General features: G+C 33.6%; 1 protein-coding gene across 2 annotated transcripts; it reads right to left on the bottom strand.

Moving 5' to 3' along the window:
• Positions 1-13,768: 13,768 nt before the first annotated feature.
• LOC100252958 (loganic acid O-methyltransferase) lies at positions 13,769-16,580 on the bottom strand. 2 transcript variants are annotated; one of them, XM_002266440.4, is made up of 4 exons: positions 16,009-16,575; positions 15,531-15,713; positions 14,690-15,349; positions 13,769-14,292 (listed from the first exon to the last, which is right to left on the bottom strand). In XM_002266440.4, exons 1-4 carry the CDS (start codon positions 16,282-16,284, stop codon positions 13,870-13,872), a joined length of 1,542 nt encoding a protein of 513 aa, XP_002266476.2. In that variant the 5' UTR covers positions 16,285-16,575; the 3' UTR covers positions 13,769-13,869. The 2 variants fall into 2 exon arrangements, with proteins under 2 accessions (XP_002266476.2, XP_019080290.1); XM_019224745.2 differs by having other exon boundaries at positions 14,070-14,292; positions 14,779-15,349; positions 16,009-16,580.

The raw sequence follows: 16,580 nt of genomic DNA, 5'->3' as shown, positions 1-16,580 counted from the left end.
GGCTTCCAAACCAAGCCTTCAAGCAATACAATTGGATTATGGTTCCAATTCACCCTCTTGGACTTTTTGCTCCAAGCACACTTTACACTTCTCAAGAGATACCACACTCTTGAGAAACTTCCTCTCAAAGGTTTACAAATAAAATGATCTCACAAAAATCCTAGCACTAGAACTTTAAGCTCAAATGATACAAGAAAATTAGGATTGAAAGGTGCACTAAGGATATGCAAGTTTTAGAACAATGGTGCACTAAAAAACACTCTTCCAAGGCTTAAATATATTCAAGAAAGGTTTGGGAAGGTTAAGCTTTTTAAACAATGAAGATTGGAGCCTTTTTATAGAAGAGAAAAACCAAACTAGCCTTTTTATTAAATGCTTAGCAGGTGACCGTTGGGCCTCAACCGGACCTCGACCGGACCTCAACCGGTTGAGGTTCAACCTTGACCTGTTGAACAACCGTTCTGGAATAAAGAGAAAGTTTTTTGCACCCTCGACCTGTTGAGCTGGGGGTTCACCCGGGTCTCGACCGGTTGAGCTTTAGGTCGACCCGGACCTTGACCGGTTCCTCATCTGGTTCAACAGGTTGAGCCATTTTTTGGCTCAACACCCAACCTTTTTCAACTTAAAACCTTTTAAAACAAGTTTGAGAAATATTTAACACTAGGTTTTAGTTGAAGACATGAAATCATCCAATTCTTAAGATTTTTAAAACAAAATAACTCTTGGATGATTTTGGTGCATAAGTAAAGAATGTAATGCATGAAAATCCTAGTGCACCAACAACCTTACAAAGAGATCTTATGAAGCTTGGGTCTTGAAAAACACTTCTCTTTGAGGTGGTCTTCTTCTCCATGATTTCTCCTTGGCTTGATTTGTCTTTGTGATTGCCACTTTGGAAATCATCTTGCCTAATCACACTTGAAATATAATCATTAGTTCTAAACCTTGTTTTGTTATCATCAAAATCAAGATTAACCAAACCTTGGTTTCACACACATTATATTCTCATTTTTAAATATATAGTGGTGGATTCATTCTAGGCCCATTATCTATAATTCTTTATAGAGCTTTCAACAAAGTGAGAATGTTACATGATGAAGATGTGGTTACCTTAGCTTCAATTGCAAGGTTAGTTGTGCCTACTAGTGGGAGATACTACTACTTCCATGTATTACTCCATTACCTTTTTTTTTTCAAGTAATGAAAATAGTTAGATCTCACTAAAAGGAAGGAACTTAGTACTAATCAAACATTTGATATCTAAACCTAGTTTATATTAATCTAAACGGGATCCAAAGATTAGATGTGTAGGACCTTGGGCATTTTAATCATTAAAGAACTTCTAGTTCTCAAATCTTATATAGAAGGTAAAATAACCAAGAGGGCTTTTACTTCTAAAGGACATAGAGCCAAGAATGCTTGGAGTTCATGCACACTGATGTGTGTGGACTTTTTAGTATTCATGTATGAGAAGATACAAATACTTCATCACTTTTATTAATGATTACTCTACGTTTAGATATGTAACCTAGTACGTAGGCAATCTGATGCCTTGAATAAAATTCTTTGACTTTAAAGGAGGAATCATTTAACTTATTGGGTAAATATATCAAAGGACTTCGATCTAATCAAAGTGAAATGTCTAATAGGTTTGATTCTTTTCTTAGGAAGCATGGGATTATATCCCATAAAGTTTGAGGGCTAATATTACAAATTTGAGCTATACATTATTTTCTAAAATAACTATGAGTTTTAATGATTGTTTTGGAAGTAAAAATAGCCTCAGCAATTCTAAAACAGACAAGACAAAACCATTTACTCACCGACTTGGAAATGATTTCTACTTGTAGCCACCTACTATCTTACAAAACTGCTGGAAGTAACGCATGCCAACATACAGGATGCCAATGTTTATAAATTCATATGGAAAAACATCATTTTCCATTTCGAAATCCCATGGGTTTTGTTAATGATTAATAGACACTGTAATTTGATAGTGGAGCATATATTCCTCAATTTCTACCAGGATTGCATATAAAAAACTAGTATTCTTGGTTGCTTGAAGAAATGATGAAAGTATAGGACAAAGAAAAAAAAGAAGAAAAAAGGTGGGTAGAAGAATAGTCAGGAGTATTGTGGGCATGTCAAACCACACCTTGCCACTGTTTGAGAGACTTGTTCTCTATGGCATAGGATAGGGAGACTATTATTCCAATCAAAATCGGTTTGCTTAGCATCCCGTTTCGATTTTCTCGGAAAGAAGAACAAGAATGGAGATATAAAATTGAAAATATTTATTTTTTATGAAACTTGTTTTTTTTTTCTTTATTTTGCTTTTTCTCTTATTTGATTTTCTCTCTTCTTTCTTCCATTTTGATTGCTCAAACTTCTAACGATTCAACCCTAGCTTATGATTTTCTAGATCCAACCAGCCAGTGTAGTCACTTATAAATTGATCATTCTATTTTATTTTTCTTTTTTGTGCTCTTTACTTGTTTGATAGAATACATATGAACACCACTAGAAACATATTGGCAGTTTAAATTTCAAAAGTTGCTTTGGAATATTGGATCAATGCCTTATTAATTAGAAAATCTTTAATGAAATTAAATTAGTGGTATCAATCCCAGCCATGGAGAGTGGTTCTCCTTTGTGAAAGATAAAGAATGGCATTTTCACTAGGCTTAGGACCACCTTCACAGACTATGCTCTCCAGACTCAACTTGGAATCTTGTCATAACCAAAGTCCCCCTAAAAAAGATATTCTGCTGCCAACCAATTTTCCAGGGTGTTGAAAGGTCAACTAATCTATTTCAACTTTTTTATGAGGTAGATTCCAATACAGAATGTATATAAAAAAAATGCATTTAATTCTAAAGTGTGAAGGTGATTGCATGCTTTTCCTTAGCATCATTGCTTTGAAGAAAGTGTGTTCATGCTGACAGCATTCCCTTCAAAAAAATTTCTGGTCAGAAGAGAACATCTCACAGCTGTCCTCCTATGGCAAAGTGGTTACTTTGCCCTCATTAATAAAGTTTTAGCTTGCGCTTGTTTAATGTGTTTAATTTATCTGTATTCGCGACCTATGCTAGTGTTTACTAGGTATAGCCTTGTTGGTCATAGAGGGTATAGTGTTGGAGGGTGGGGGGACCTGCATAAAAATAATCTGAATAACCGAAGAAAGTAGCAACAAATCAAAGGGAGCACAATTTTTAATCTAGTTTTTTGAAAAGGCTACCCATAGTCTCTGGATCTTTGTCCACTACTTGATGCTTTGGTTATGGGAATTGACAACATAGTACTCCAATTACCTCGAAATTACAGAATATGGATCAACTTGTTAGTGTTGAATCTATGGGAAGATCTTTATGTTTTTTACATTCAGTTGTCATGGTTTTTAGTTTGAATTTATCTTTTTCGTTCACTTGTTCGATATGGTTGAATTCTCATTCTAAGTTCTCATCGATCCTTTAAGCATTTGCACTCAAACTACTTAGTTAGTTGCCAATACAAGCCTGCTTCAGAAGGTTTTGATTCCATTTTGTAATTTTTAGTCTGTTAAGGAAGGCAAATCTACGTAGAAGTAAGAATTTATTGGTTCGTTTGTGTTTTACATTCTCCTGGACTCAAATGTGAGGTGGTCTTTCAAGGTGGGAGATGGTTTTTGTTCCATGCATTTTCAGGCTAAGCATATTTAGAGTGTTAATACCCCAACACCAAGTTGTGCACTGCCACTGATTAAATCCTTTATCCAGCTTCGAACATATGACAAATATATTTGATATATGTAATCCAATCACCATCTGGAGACAGTCATTTTTCATATATTTTGCATCTTTTAGTTTGCAGCAAACTTGCTGCTAGACTTTAGTTGGGGTTTCAAAATCCATTGCTTTTTTCCCTCCCCAACCCATTAATCCAAGGAAGACAAAAAGCGATCGATCCACATCTGGCTGCTCCTAAATACTCAGAAAGTTGCCTCAAACAAGAGAGAAATTCCCGAGAGTCCTTGAGAATGACAAAGTCTCTTCTCAAAATTCCCTCTCAAGTTGAGATTTCTCACTCTCGATTGGGGATACTACTTTTAGAATTAGGTAACCAGAGTAGAAAGAGCAAGTTAGAAGCTTGTACTTCTCTTCTCAAAGAAACAATGGCCAATTAAATCTCCTAAAACTCCATATAAGACTGTTGCAATGAACTTGAAAATATCACAGTACTGGAAAGACCTGCATTTCTTTGAATTGAGCTGAATAGATCTCATGAACTTCTTTTTGCAGCCACGACTAAGCCATGGATTTTCCCTTTATTCCTCACATCAGAGTTTCTGTTCCCATCTTACTTGGGAACTTTGGATATCAAGTTGAATGCATAAAAAAGATCAGTTTGCAATGTGGAATTTGGAGTAAGGGAACAAGCAACAGTTGAATGAACCAGACATGCCAGCAGCAAAGTATTACTGGCAGGAGGGATCTGAATATTGATCTATGTGGTTTTGGGCATGATCATAGAAGAAAGCTTGGAATTTTAGGACTTCAGCTTTATGTTGTAGGAGCTCTAGGGTTTCTATGATCTGCAATATAAAATGGGTCTAAAGAATTCGACCAAGGATTTGAGATAAACATCTTTCCCCCCAATCGCCTCAATGCTAATATCCTTTGAATGGACATTTTTTAATTAATATAATTTAAATATACTCCCCATGAACTATATATATATATAAATTAATATAATTTGCTGCCAATAAATTCACAAACTTTATTAATTAAAACTTTGGCATCAGACAATTTTGAGCAACATTTTCTCAGTTTTTGTGCGCTTTGGGATGTTGGTTTCCCACAACCACTTTGCTTTCTTAGGTTATAAAAAGCAATTAAAAATAAAAGAGTTTGGAGGTTAGGGTTTTTCTAAGGAGAGGATTTTTTTAAAATTTTTCTCTTGTTACTAGTATCCTCCAACCAACCCATTTTATAGATTAAAAGAGAGATGGTCAAGTCCTTCCAGTTAGGTTAACTATTCCCAATTACATTATTAATCTAAAATGTCTTCCACAGAAATTTTAAGATACTCTAATAATAATGTAATTTTGGAATACTTTAATGGGAATTTTAATAAAATTAAATATTTAATTTATTCCTAAGTATGAATAACTTATTAAATATTCATAAATTATAAGCTCTAAAACTATTTTTTTTTATTCAATAAGTCAATTATTGACTTACTCTTTACACTAGTTTAAAATAATTGTTCAATGCCTAAAAAATTAACCAGTTGATAACTAGCTTAATCTTTGCACAAGTTTAAAATAATTCTCCAATGCCTAAAAAATTAATCAACCTCAATAAATGACATCACAATGAGACAATGATCCAAATGAACCCCAAATTAATAAATGGAAATATTGAAACACATGAAATATCATAAATGCCCTTTCAGAAATATTTTATTTATTTATTTATTTATTTATTATTATTTTTTTATGTGTGTTGTAAAAACCTCAATATATTCCCAAATTACTTTGGTCAACTGTTCAAGCCCATTTTTTTGTGCAAAATATTTTTCGTAAGATAAACTTGAATCCGCACTAGTTTTGTTAGAAGCTATTGTCAAGATTTGATAGTCATTCTACTATTTGACATCTATCAAAACATCAACATTTCAACTAATCTCTATTTTTCTAGTTGATATATGTTGATAAACCATGAACATATCCTACTATAATTTTATGACTCTTCTACAAAATATAGAAAATACTAAGCTAAGACCCAAAAGTTGTTAGATAACTTCTAAGTGGGTCCTTCCAGGATAATGATTAGCTTGACAAAGTTAGAAGATTGTTTATCTTATTCATTGACAATCTCTACTCTTCTTGGATCTTTTACTCAGATTCCTTATATGATCACTCACTAACAAGCAAAAGACCCTTTGACGAAATATATCTCTTTGATGAACCTAGTTGGTATTTATTACAGTGACTAGAATATGCTTCTTTAAACTTCATAAAAGTATGATACACTCAGAAAAAATATTTAAAACCCTAAATCTATTACAACATTTTTCTTATTTTGGTTGTAAAATATATAGGGCTGTAGTTATTAGATTGAGCAAATGGATGTTATAAATTTATACATTATTGTATTGATTTTCAAATATTCTAGTTAGATGGACTAATTTATAGTTTTTAATTTTTTTAAAAGAGGTTGATTGCTAGAAAATTTTAATAAAATGAATAGTTGTTAATTTTTTAGGTTGATTTTGATATGTTTTTAATGCATTTTGATAACCTATTATCATCTTTGGCATAGAAATTTGATAATCAATTTTTTATTCCTTATATGTTAGGTATAAGTTGATTCAATACCATTTTAATTTAATATCTAGTTCCTTGTTAAATAGAAGTAAATATGTGAAACAAGGGTAATTAATTAAAGAAAACACCCAAGAGGGTGAGGTGAATTTGGTGATTTAAAAACTCAATAAACAAGTAAAAATTAAAGCAAGTAAAGAATAGAGGGGAGGGAGATGCAAACACCTTTATAGTGGTTCAATAATCCCACCTATATCTACTCTCCCCAACCTCCTTTTTGAGTGAAGGTTGCACTAGTCAATGCTTCAAACCAAGCCTTCAATCTTATACACTTGGATTTATAACTCCAATGGGCACTACATTTCTTTCGAGTTCTCCACCAACTTGAAGTCTCAAAACACTTAACTTTGAATAAAGAGGTGATATTTTAATTCACTCAATCCTAGCACAAGTAAGGCTCAATACAAAGAAATAGTTAGGATGATATAAAATAGGTGCACTAAAAGGATTTGCAAATGAAGAAGTTAATGCACTTGAATAGAAAGCTTTGAATGAGAGAAAATGGATGCTCTTATCAATAAATGTATACAAGCTCCCCAATTTATAGAAAAATGTTTTAAGCACCCAATACTAAGCAAAAAGTGTTTGATCAGCTGAGTTTTAGTTCGATTGATTAGGTAGCCGTTGGTGCATTTCATGTTGTGTGGGTGATGATTGATTACTACTCAAAAAGTGTTATTTGATAGCTTGTAATTAATCCTTTTAAACACTTTTGAGTAGTAGTTATTGCCTTTTAACTCAATTAACATGTTAAGGACCCTTGCAATCATTTCTAATCAAATTGTGTAAGTTTTGGTGTTTTTGTTAGTAATTTGATCACCAAAACAATCCAAGATTGAGGAGAGTTATTTGGAATCCATGACAAAGCAATGAAGAGCTCAAATTCATGAAGAACCAAGCTTTGGAGCTCCATAGCCCTTTGCCAAAGTCGTTCAAAGTATGCAAGGAGAGAAGCAAGGAGAGAGGAAAAACAGAGTGAAGAAAATAGAGGACAGCAGCTGCAGTCTTCTTTCACACTTTTGGAGCACTTCCCGAAGTCCATTTTCTACATTCTATATACCATTTCAAAGCTCAGGAAGTCAAGAATCCAATGCTTCAAACAGTGCGCGATTCGGAGTTGAAACGAAGGAGTTACAGCCATTGCAATCAGATCACTCCAAAGTATTGCGAAATCAGCATTTTGTTGCGAGAATTTCGCAGCCTTTTTGTACAGTGCTGTGGATTTCCTCCTGAAGCTACCCGATATATGCGCCACGCTGGAAGCTGAGCACCTCAAGATGAAAGACCACTTCGCAGCCCTGCGAGAAGAGCCGGTTGCTGCGAAGTGATTTCGCAGCCCTTTTGTGTGTCTGCGAAATCTCGCAGACACCATTTTCTCCTGCGAAATGGTCCTTAGTGCTTCCCGATATTTGCCACCGACTCTTTTGGATATTTTTCTTCAGATATTTTTGTATAAATTTCCATTCTTCTCCTTGTAAGCCACCAACCATAAGATTTCTTAGTTAGGAAGGTTGAAAAAACGTCTCTATATATATTCCTTTGCATCCACTGTAAACAATATCATATATCATATATAGAATATACAGAGCCTTGCTCTGTTTTTCCTTCTCTTTCATTTTTCATTTCTTTTTCTTTCTAGCCAATCAAACTCTGAGGATTTTTCCACAGAGGATGAGAGGCTAAACTTTTTGTCTCTTAGAGTGAGGAAAGCCGGGTAAGTTTCCACATGCATAAATTTGAAGTTTCGTTGTTTTAGTTTTTAATGAAGAGAAAGTGTGACCCGTTAATGGTTTTTATCTTTTTAGTTAACTTAAAACGTCTTTAAATCACCTGGGCCAACACTTGGTAAGGCAAGTGATTTCCAATCATGGAAATGCACTAGTTTACCCCTTGCGAGCCTTTGGGAGGTGACTTGAAGGTAGGATTTTCTAGAATAGCCAACACTTGGTAAGCTTTTGGACTCCAAGGAGACATCCATTAGTTATCTCTTGCGAGCTTTTGACGGGTAATCCAAGGTTAAAGATCACCTTGAATGGCAAGTGCTAGGTGAGAGGTATGAGCCATTGCAAGGTGCATCAGTGAGAGGGATTTAGTGTTTGAACCCATTAATGGGAAGCATCTGTACAACACCGGTTGGAGAAGGAACTATATGTTAATTCTCTAATGTGAGGAAAAGAAACAAGTGACCGGAACTCCCATTTTGTATGAGGAATCTGAGCCTAGTGATCTGAACTCCAAGAAACACTTTTCTTTGTAAGTAAAATTAGTTACTATTTTTGGTTAGTTTAAAACTAAACGTTTTTCATTCAAACATCTTTATGTTTTCTTTTAAAGCTAACCTTGAAATGAAAAGGCACCAATTTAGTTTTGAATTAATATCATTTGTGAAGTGAAAACCCATCCCAGTGAACGATCCTAGAGCCACTATACTATAGTAGCTTTGTCTTTGCTACCCTAGTATATGGTGTAATAGGTTATAAATTTTGTTGATTACTCCCTCAATCAAGGAGCACCAGCTGGACACGAATCAGCTGAGACACCAATTGGGCACGAATCAATGATTGGTGAGTTCAAGTCTTGACCAAACCTCGATACTAAGTACCAACTACTGGAAGAGAGAGAAGATTTTTAAGTAAATTTGATTGGCCCTCTACTAGGAAAGCCTAACCAGTTAAACCAGTTCCCCAATTGGTTTGACTAGTTTAAGGCACCCTTGATGAATTGGGCAAGCCCAAAAAGCTTCTAAAATCAATTCTGATCTTAGAATTATTTTAGCCTTTCATTTAAAAAGCTTTATAGGACATTTTAGGAAGAGTTGAGTCTAAGATTTTGAGGTAATTAAAATGCATATTCATCATTCTTTACGCACTTAAGGTTATTTTTTAATTATCAAGGTATGAATGAATGCATTAGAAAGTGCATGAGAAAACTTTTAATCTTAAGTGAACCTATGGGATTCATCTTACATTGGTTCTTATACATCTTGAGCCTTAAAAAAACCGTCTCTTTATGACATTTGAATATTTTTTTAAGCTATCTTTGAGCTTTATTTTGAATTCAACTATAAAAACTGAAACTTTACTTGATTTAAAACATGTTAGCATCCTTAACCTTGTTTAGTTATCATCAAAACATACTTATGGAACACTTAGGCTAACAAAATCCAACAGCCAATTTCTAGATTGTTGACCTAACTTGATTTTTTAACTACTCCAACTCATCTAACTCGACCAACATTACTAAGACTCAAACATACATTTACTAAATAGAGTATAACTTGATTTTAATCTAGAGTAAGAAATATAAGTTTAAATTAAGCTTGAGTTGTGTAACTTAGGTGGAGAACCAGGCTCAATTAGATTTCAAGCTTAGCTTCATCTTTGGGTTAAGCTAATTTGCCATTCAACTTAACCAAATTTGGCAAGTTATAATTGCAATATTTCCCTTATGTGAAAAGGGATAACATCTGCTAAAAGCTAACTATGAAATTTGAAGCTTGGTGGTTGTTCCACATAAATCATTTCTTTAAGAAACCCTTGAAGAGAGGGGTTTTTAGCACCTAATTGTTGCATGACCTAGTTGGAAAAGACTGAAATGACCAAAATTAGTTGAATAGTTGTTCGCTTTATGGTAGGATTGAAAGTCTCATGAAAGTATTGTTATGGTACTTGAGTAAAAGCTTGAGCAACTAGTTATGCTTTTGATCAATTTACCTTCCATTTTCTTTAAATTTGGTTTGAAATACCTATTTAAAGCTGGAACATTAGCATTTATGGTCTAGGCACAATTGTGCATGTGTTTGTTCTAATATGCTCAAAGTTCTTCCTTCATTGCTACAAACCAATGATTAATTTTGAGAGCAAACTTGTATCATTTAATTTACATTTTTCAAGGTCTCTATAGTAAGAGACAATTGAGACACCAGTGAGGGATTTGTTCTAAGTTTATGTCAAGTGATCATATGATGACCATTTGTACTCGTATCATTTCTTACTAATAGATTTGAACCAAATTCATTAGGGAATATAAATCAATACAATAGATGATCATAGTGCCATTAAGATCAGGAATAGATAAGGATAACCATCATTCAATTATTCTTGTTGACATGATAAAATCAAGAGTTAATTTTGTAATTTATTTTATGTTTTAAAATATTTTTTATCTTGTATTTATCCTTTAAGATGTTTTTGTAAATGCATAAAATGTATAATTAAATACTTAAAGAAAAAAATTTGACTTATTGAGTTGAGAATAAAACTTTTTTGTACTTATTTTACACGGTATTAAGCCTTTACCCGAAATATCCATGACATTCACCAAGAAACCCACTTAAGAGGCTCAAGTTATTCAACCTTAGTTTCTGTTAAATTCTCTCAACCACTTATTCATAATTAAACTAGATGAACATAATTATATATGGTGGAGATGTCAAATCTTAACTATGATTAAAATGTATGATTTGGAAGACTATGTCAAAGGTATCACAAGATGTCTACCAAGAGTTCTTCCAAACCTAACCACTGTTAATCCTTGATATTTATAGTGGAAAGGGTATGACCAAATAGTTCTCAATTGGATTTTTTTTACTTTTAGAAGGGATTCACACCTAGATTATTAATTGCTCCACTTTGTTCAATGAATGAGACTATTTAGATAAGTTGTTACCTCCTAATTACAAGCAAGAATATGGTGATGTAGGATGTAGCTTCAAACAACAAAGAAAAGGACTCTGTTGATGACAAATTGTGTCATGAAGATAAAATAATGTCAAAAATATTATTGTATTTGGTCATGAATTGATTCCATAAGAGGAGTAAATTAAACATATCTTTAACAGTTCAAGCGTAAAATATGAATCTTTTGTTAGTTCAATTAGTATTACACCATGTGGGATTGATATGGTAGAGCTTAAAAATATTTTGTTGATTTGAGAAAATCATATTGAAGTTAGAAATGGTAACCAAGAAGTGTTGTAATAAAGATCTACAAACCTAATAGTTTAGAACAACAATCAAAGAAAAAATTCCTTTCAACAATCATCCCATGAAGAACAACCAAAAGAGTAACTTTTGTGGTAGTAAAAATTTTCAAAGTAGAAACCTTGAAAATAATAATTTTTCTAGTAAAGGTTATGGAAATGAAAAGGAAGAGGCATAATAAAGTATCAAAGTTGATCCAAGCCATAATGCACGTCAAGTATACATAAAACTTGGCCATGCTATTAAAAATTTCATTAGACTTACCAAGGTCTAAATGCCAATCAACACTTTTTCAAACCTTGTTTTAAGTATTGCTTCTCCTCATACCATGAATGACCTTTATCATGATCAAAATTAAGCACTGCAAATAACATTAATGGAATTAAAAGAGATGAGAAGCTTATTGAGGTTGATTTGCATTAATGGATAGAATTGGTTGCTCTTGTTTTAGATTCTTTTCCTTTTTCTTTTTTACTTCAATTAATGGATTTTAAGTTTTTTTCATCATAATAAAGAGATGGGAAACTTAGTGAAGCTTGATGGGAGTAGCTTGCTAATTTAATTCTTTAAGGTCACTTAGAGTTTTATGGGGCTTACTTGTCCAGGCTTCAAGTTCACAAAAAGAGCAACTTAGGAGCCAACCACAAAGAGTCACTCAAAGTTTTATTTGCACATGAAAGCCAATTTTCATCAAAGACAACATGTTGAGAGATATATATCCTATTTATTTGAGGATGAAAGTAGAGGTATCTCTTGTCTAAGGGACTATACGTTATAACAACTTAAAGATGTGTTTTCTTTGTAAATTTATTCTTTCCATAACCTCTTAATTATGGAAAACAACTATGATCAAAGCTTCTTAGAATGTTATGTTTAGATGACACTTTTAAAGCCTATGCAAGATAACTTTTGTTTTTAAAACTGAGCAAAGGAATCTATCTATTAAAAATGTAACATTTAAGAATGCATCAACCTAAAGACTTAGAGGCATATTGGCATGGAATAACATGGCCAATCCCGTTTCAATTATGTGTCTATGTTTTCATTAGGTTGCCCCATTTTTTATCTAGAGTTTCCAGATAGAAAATTGTTATGCTATTCCATAATGACTTAAATGATTTTGAAAGTTAAGAGATTGAAATTCACTACCACCATTATTTTGAAAGATTTTGATTTTTCTTTCAAGTTGATTTTCAATTAACATTTAAAGCTTCAAAAGCATTGAAGAAAGCACATATTCCTTTTCAATGGATATAGCCAAGAAAATATTGTGTAATCATTAACAAAATTCTTAATATTTAAAAGCTTTAGTTGAAACAAAAGATGTTGGACCCTATAAGTCATAGTGCAATTGTTTAAAAGGGAGGTTACAAACTTTATTAAATGAAATCAAAGGGAGTTTGCAACTTTTTCCTAAATTGAAAATTCACATAGACAGACTTTTATCTAATCCAATTGGACATATCAACAAAATTTCTTTCAAAGATTTTCAATAAGGATGCCCTCTCCTCAAATACCAAATAGTAAGGGGTGCTTCACCAATTTGAATTGTCATTAATGCTTGACGGAAGTCCTTTTCAAGGGCATGAAATCCTTAATGCTTATAGTCAGTAGCTAGAATTTGTTATCATTGGTCCTTAACAACAAAACTATCAAATGAGGACTCAATAGTGGAAAAAGAAATTAAGGCAATTTTTCCTACTAATAGCAAATTTTTCTTTGCCTTAAGAACAACTAAAACATTCTTTAGTTCTATGCATAAATAGTTTTTAACTTGATGTTACCAACAAGAGAGATGTTGAAATTTTTGTAAGTTCTAACACAAGTAGTGTCATTACCTGTGTATGGTTTAAGGATAGACCCCTTGCTTCGATCATTGGTGACATCTCTTGTTACATTGAAGTCAATATAACAATTGTACCTTAAATGTTTTGAAAAAGGTTAGTTTGGTTGGTGTTGTTGCTAGTCTTAAGTCTTCTTTCATTCATTGTTTGGTTTTTGTTTATGAAATTTGATTTGTTGTGACCAAATCTTCTAGCTGGTGCAAGCCACAGCTCCTTGAACTGAAATGACCACCATAACCCTTTTCTATACCTCTTTAGCTTAGGAAGGCTTGTTCATGATTTATCTAATGTTTTTCTTATCAATTTCACTTATAAGCATTTGTTTATGCCTTTATAAATCCAGATGAAACTAATTAAATGAAAGATACAGCAGCTTCGATAGCATGGAAGCTTGAAAATTTTTATATTTTGAGTCCTTGTCCAAGCTAGACAACTATGTTTACATAGTAGCAATCACACAGATATTTCGATTTACTAAGATATTCTTCATGTGACAAAGATCCTTTCTTCAAAGAAAGTAATCTATTTGCCAAATGGACTTCTTTTCTTTGGCCATCAGAAGCATCTGCCCTTCAATGGAGCTCCAAACATGGTAGAATTTCCATTCCAACTATCATTTCCATCACTTCTTTAAACATAAGTCCAAGCAACTAAGAAAATATAATACATCATTATTTATCTACACATCAAGTTGTTGATTCAGAGTTTTCTTTCCTTCTTCACTTCCAATTTCTGCTTCTGGTTTTTCTTCACTTGAATATTCCGTAATTTTGCGCCTAAGAAAGACAAATAAATGAGTCTCTTTACGGTATTCCTCATCAAATATAAAAGAATTCTCTCCAAGTTTGTTGGTGTAGCGTTCAAACAAATCCTCAATGATCTCTTTTCCAAAGTGCTCCTCAACAAGTCCCTCCATGGCAGCTCTAAGATGAAAGCTACAAATTCGGTAGTCAGGTAACTCATGCTCCAAAGGGCGAGCCAAAATTTCTATTCTCTCAATATTGAAATATCCATTTGTCTCTATCAATGCCTCTAACTCTTTTGGAGTTGTATAGTATAGAGGGAAGTGGAAGGAGTATACCTTTTCGTTGCTGACTAATCCCTGCAATAAAACCGATCTCAATGTGATAGTCTAGTGTAGGTCTAAATAATAATGATAATAAAATAATAAGTAGCATGCAGTTGAATGATCCAATTTTTCATGCAAATGCAGTTGAATAATAAAATGGCTCTATGACATTTCACTTGTAAGTATTTAAGATAATAGGAAGATGAACTCAGTCATTGGTAAATGGCCAAAGTATTGCATATGACATAGAAGTACTACAAAGCTCATCACTTGATGGACACAACAAAAAATTTGATATAGTTTGGTGATTGTAGACCCTTTTCTTCTTCATGTTCCTTGTTTGAATGATGTTCTATTATATGTTTAAAAGTCAGTTAAAGTAATTTTTTAAAATAGAAAGGAAATTTATCACTAAGTCTTAATTTCTTACCGCATTGGCCATGTCCATCAAGCAAGATCCAAAAAGATTGAACACCATACCGCTACAAGTTTTGGAAAAAATTGCCCCGTTCTGCATACCTGTTACTAACAATACCATCAAACCTCCTCCAACAAGTTCTTGTGCTCTAGCAGTCAGAAAGGACTGCATATCTCTCTTGTACTGACTGGAAAATACCTCCAGAACTTCTTCATCAGTAGTACTATAATTTCTCCCATTTTTCAAACCAAGAAAGTTTATTTCCATAACTTCTTTTGGAACCTTAGATAGCCAGTGCAGTGCATATGATGAGTGTACAATATGGAGACTGGACTTAGGAAACAAGCGACCATGAAAAGAACCAGGCACTCCAACCGCAAAGTATGGCCGTGAGGGAGGTAGGGATCTAAAGAGAGCATTGAAATCGTTGGCTATGTGATCATTGAAGAAAACATGGAATTCCAAGGCTTGAGGCTTTTGCTGCATGGACTGGTATTTAAGTGTTACAGCTTCTACAATGTTTTGCACAGCAATGAATGCATTGGGACCAATAGAACATCCCATGTCAGCAATCCTTAATGTGTTGGAAGAACCAAATGATGGATTGTTGATGTCAAGATTGTCTGATATTGCTTCAACTAACATCTTCTTTGCAGCATCCACTATAGCTTTCTGCATATGTATAATATAAGAAAATCCATCATCATCAACAACATAATCCAAGATTTATCAGCTGAAGCAGTAAGTGAAAAAAAGTATTTGAAAAATTAAGAAAAAGGACTTATGAAGGGGCTTTATGCATCCTTTTTGTTTAAGTTTAATTATGAACCAAGTTAGAGAGGAGAAAAAGAACCTGATAACTGGAATATTTGGCATAGCTGTAAGGACCATCACCACTGTTCATGTGATAACTCTCCCCATTTGAAACCTCTTTGTCCATCAACATCTTGGTCTTCCCATTCGTCATCTCTTTCTCTTGCAACATCTTTGAATCCTCATTTTCCATTTCTTTCGTTGCAGCATCCACTAAATCTTTCTGCAAAATATAAGAAAATCTTTCATTCCCATAATCAAAGATACCTTGTCTGAAATGTGCCTGAAGAATTTGGTTGGAGAAATTAAAGAACTAATGTATGCATACTTTTGAATTGTAGTATTATAGAGAGTGCTTCTAATATTTCTTGTCACTTAAAATTTTTATAAAAGAATTGCTTTTTAAGTGTTTAAAAAAAAAATTAGAAACACTAGTTAGAATAACTGTAGAACAAGCTTTTAGTATACTGCTTGAATGTAACTGGGAATCGTACAGTTAGAGAGGAGAAATTTGCAACCTGAGAACAGGAACATCTGGCATAGCTGTAAGGGCCATCACCACTGTCCATGCAATACAATTTGGTCTCCCCATTGGCAGACTCTTTCTTCAGCAATATGTTGGTCTCCCCATCTGCAGACTCGCCCTCCAGCACTATCTTGGTCTCCTCATTTGCCATCTCTTTCTCTGGCAACATCTTGGTAATCTCATTTTCCATCTTTTTCTTTGACAACATCTCGGTATCCTCATTTGTCACCTTCCCCTGTGGCAAAATCTTGGTCTGTTCACTTGCCATCTCGCTCCTCTTTCTATCCCACTGCTTTTTCTGTGTATAGGAGTGTTATGCCTTGGTGCAGGCATAGTATTCTTTTATAGGCATCAGTAGGTTTGATTATTTGTTCATTTTGCTGGGATCATAACACTTTAGCTGTAATACTGAAGCCTGGAGGTGGTTATTGGTTAATGAAGGCATCTACTCCTTTAACTTGTCAGTATAATTAAAATATAATTTCTCCCATGTCAGTGGTCCTAGCATCCTCCTGGTTATTCCTTCTTGTTACATTGTTTGTTCTCTTCTGCTCCAGTAGGTTT

This window comes from Vitis vinifera, chromosome 14 (genome assembly GCF_030704535.1).
Source record: "Vitis vinifera cultivar Pinot Noir 40024 chromosome 14, ASM3070453v1".
Taxonomy (NCBI): domain Eukaryota; kingdom Viridiplantae; phylum Streptophyta; class Magnoliopsida; order Vitales; family Vitaceae; genus Vitis; species Vitis vinifera.
This window is presented reverse-complemented; position numbering and strand designations above follow the sequence as displayed.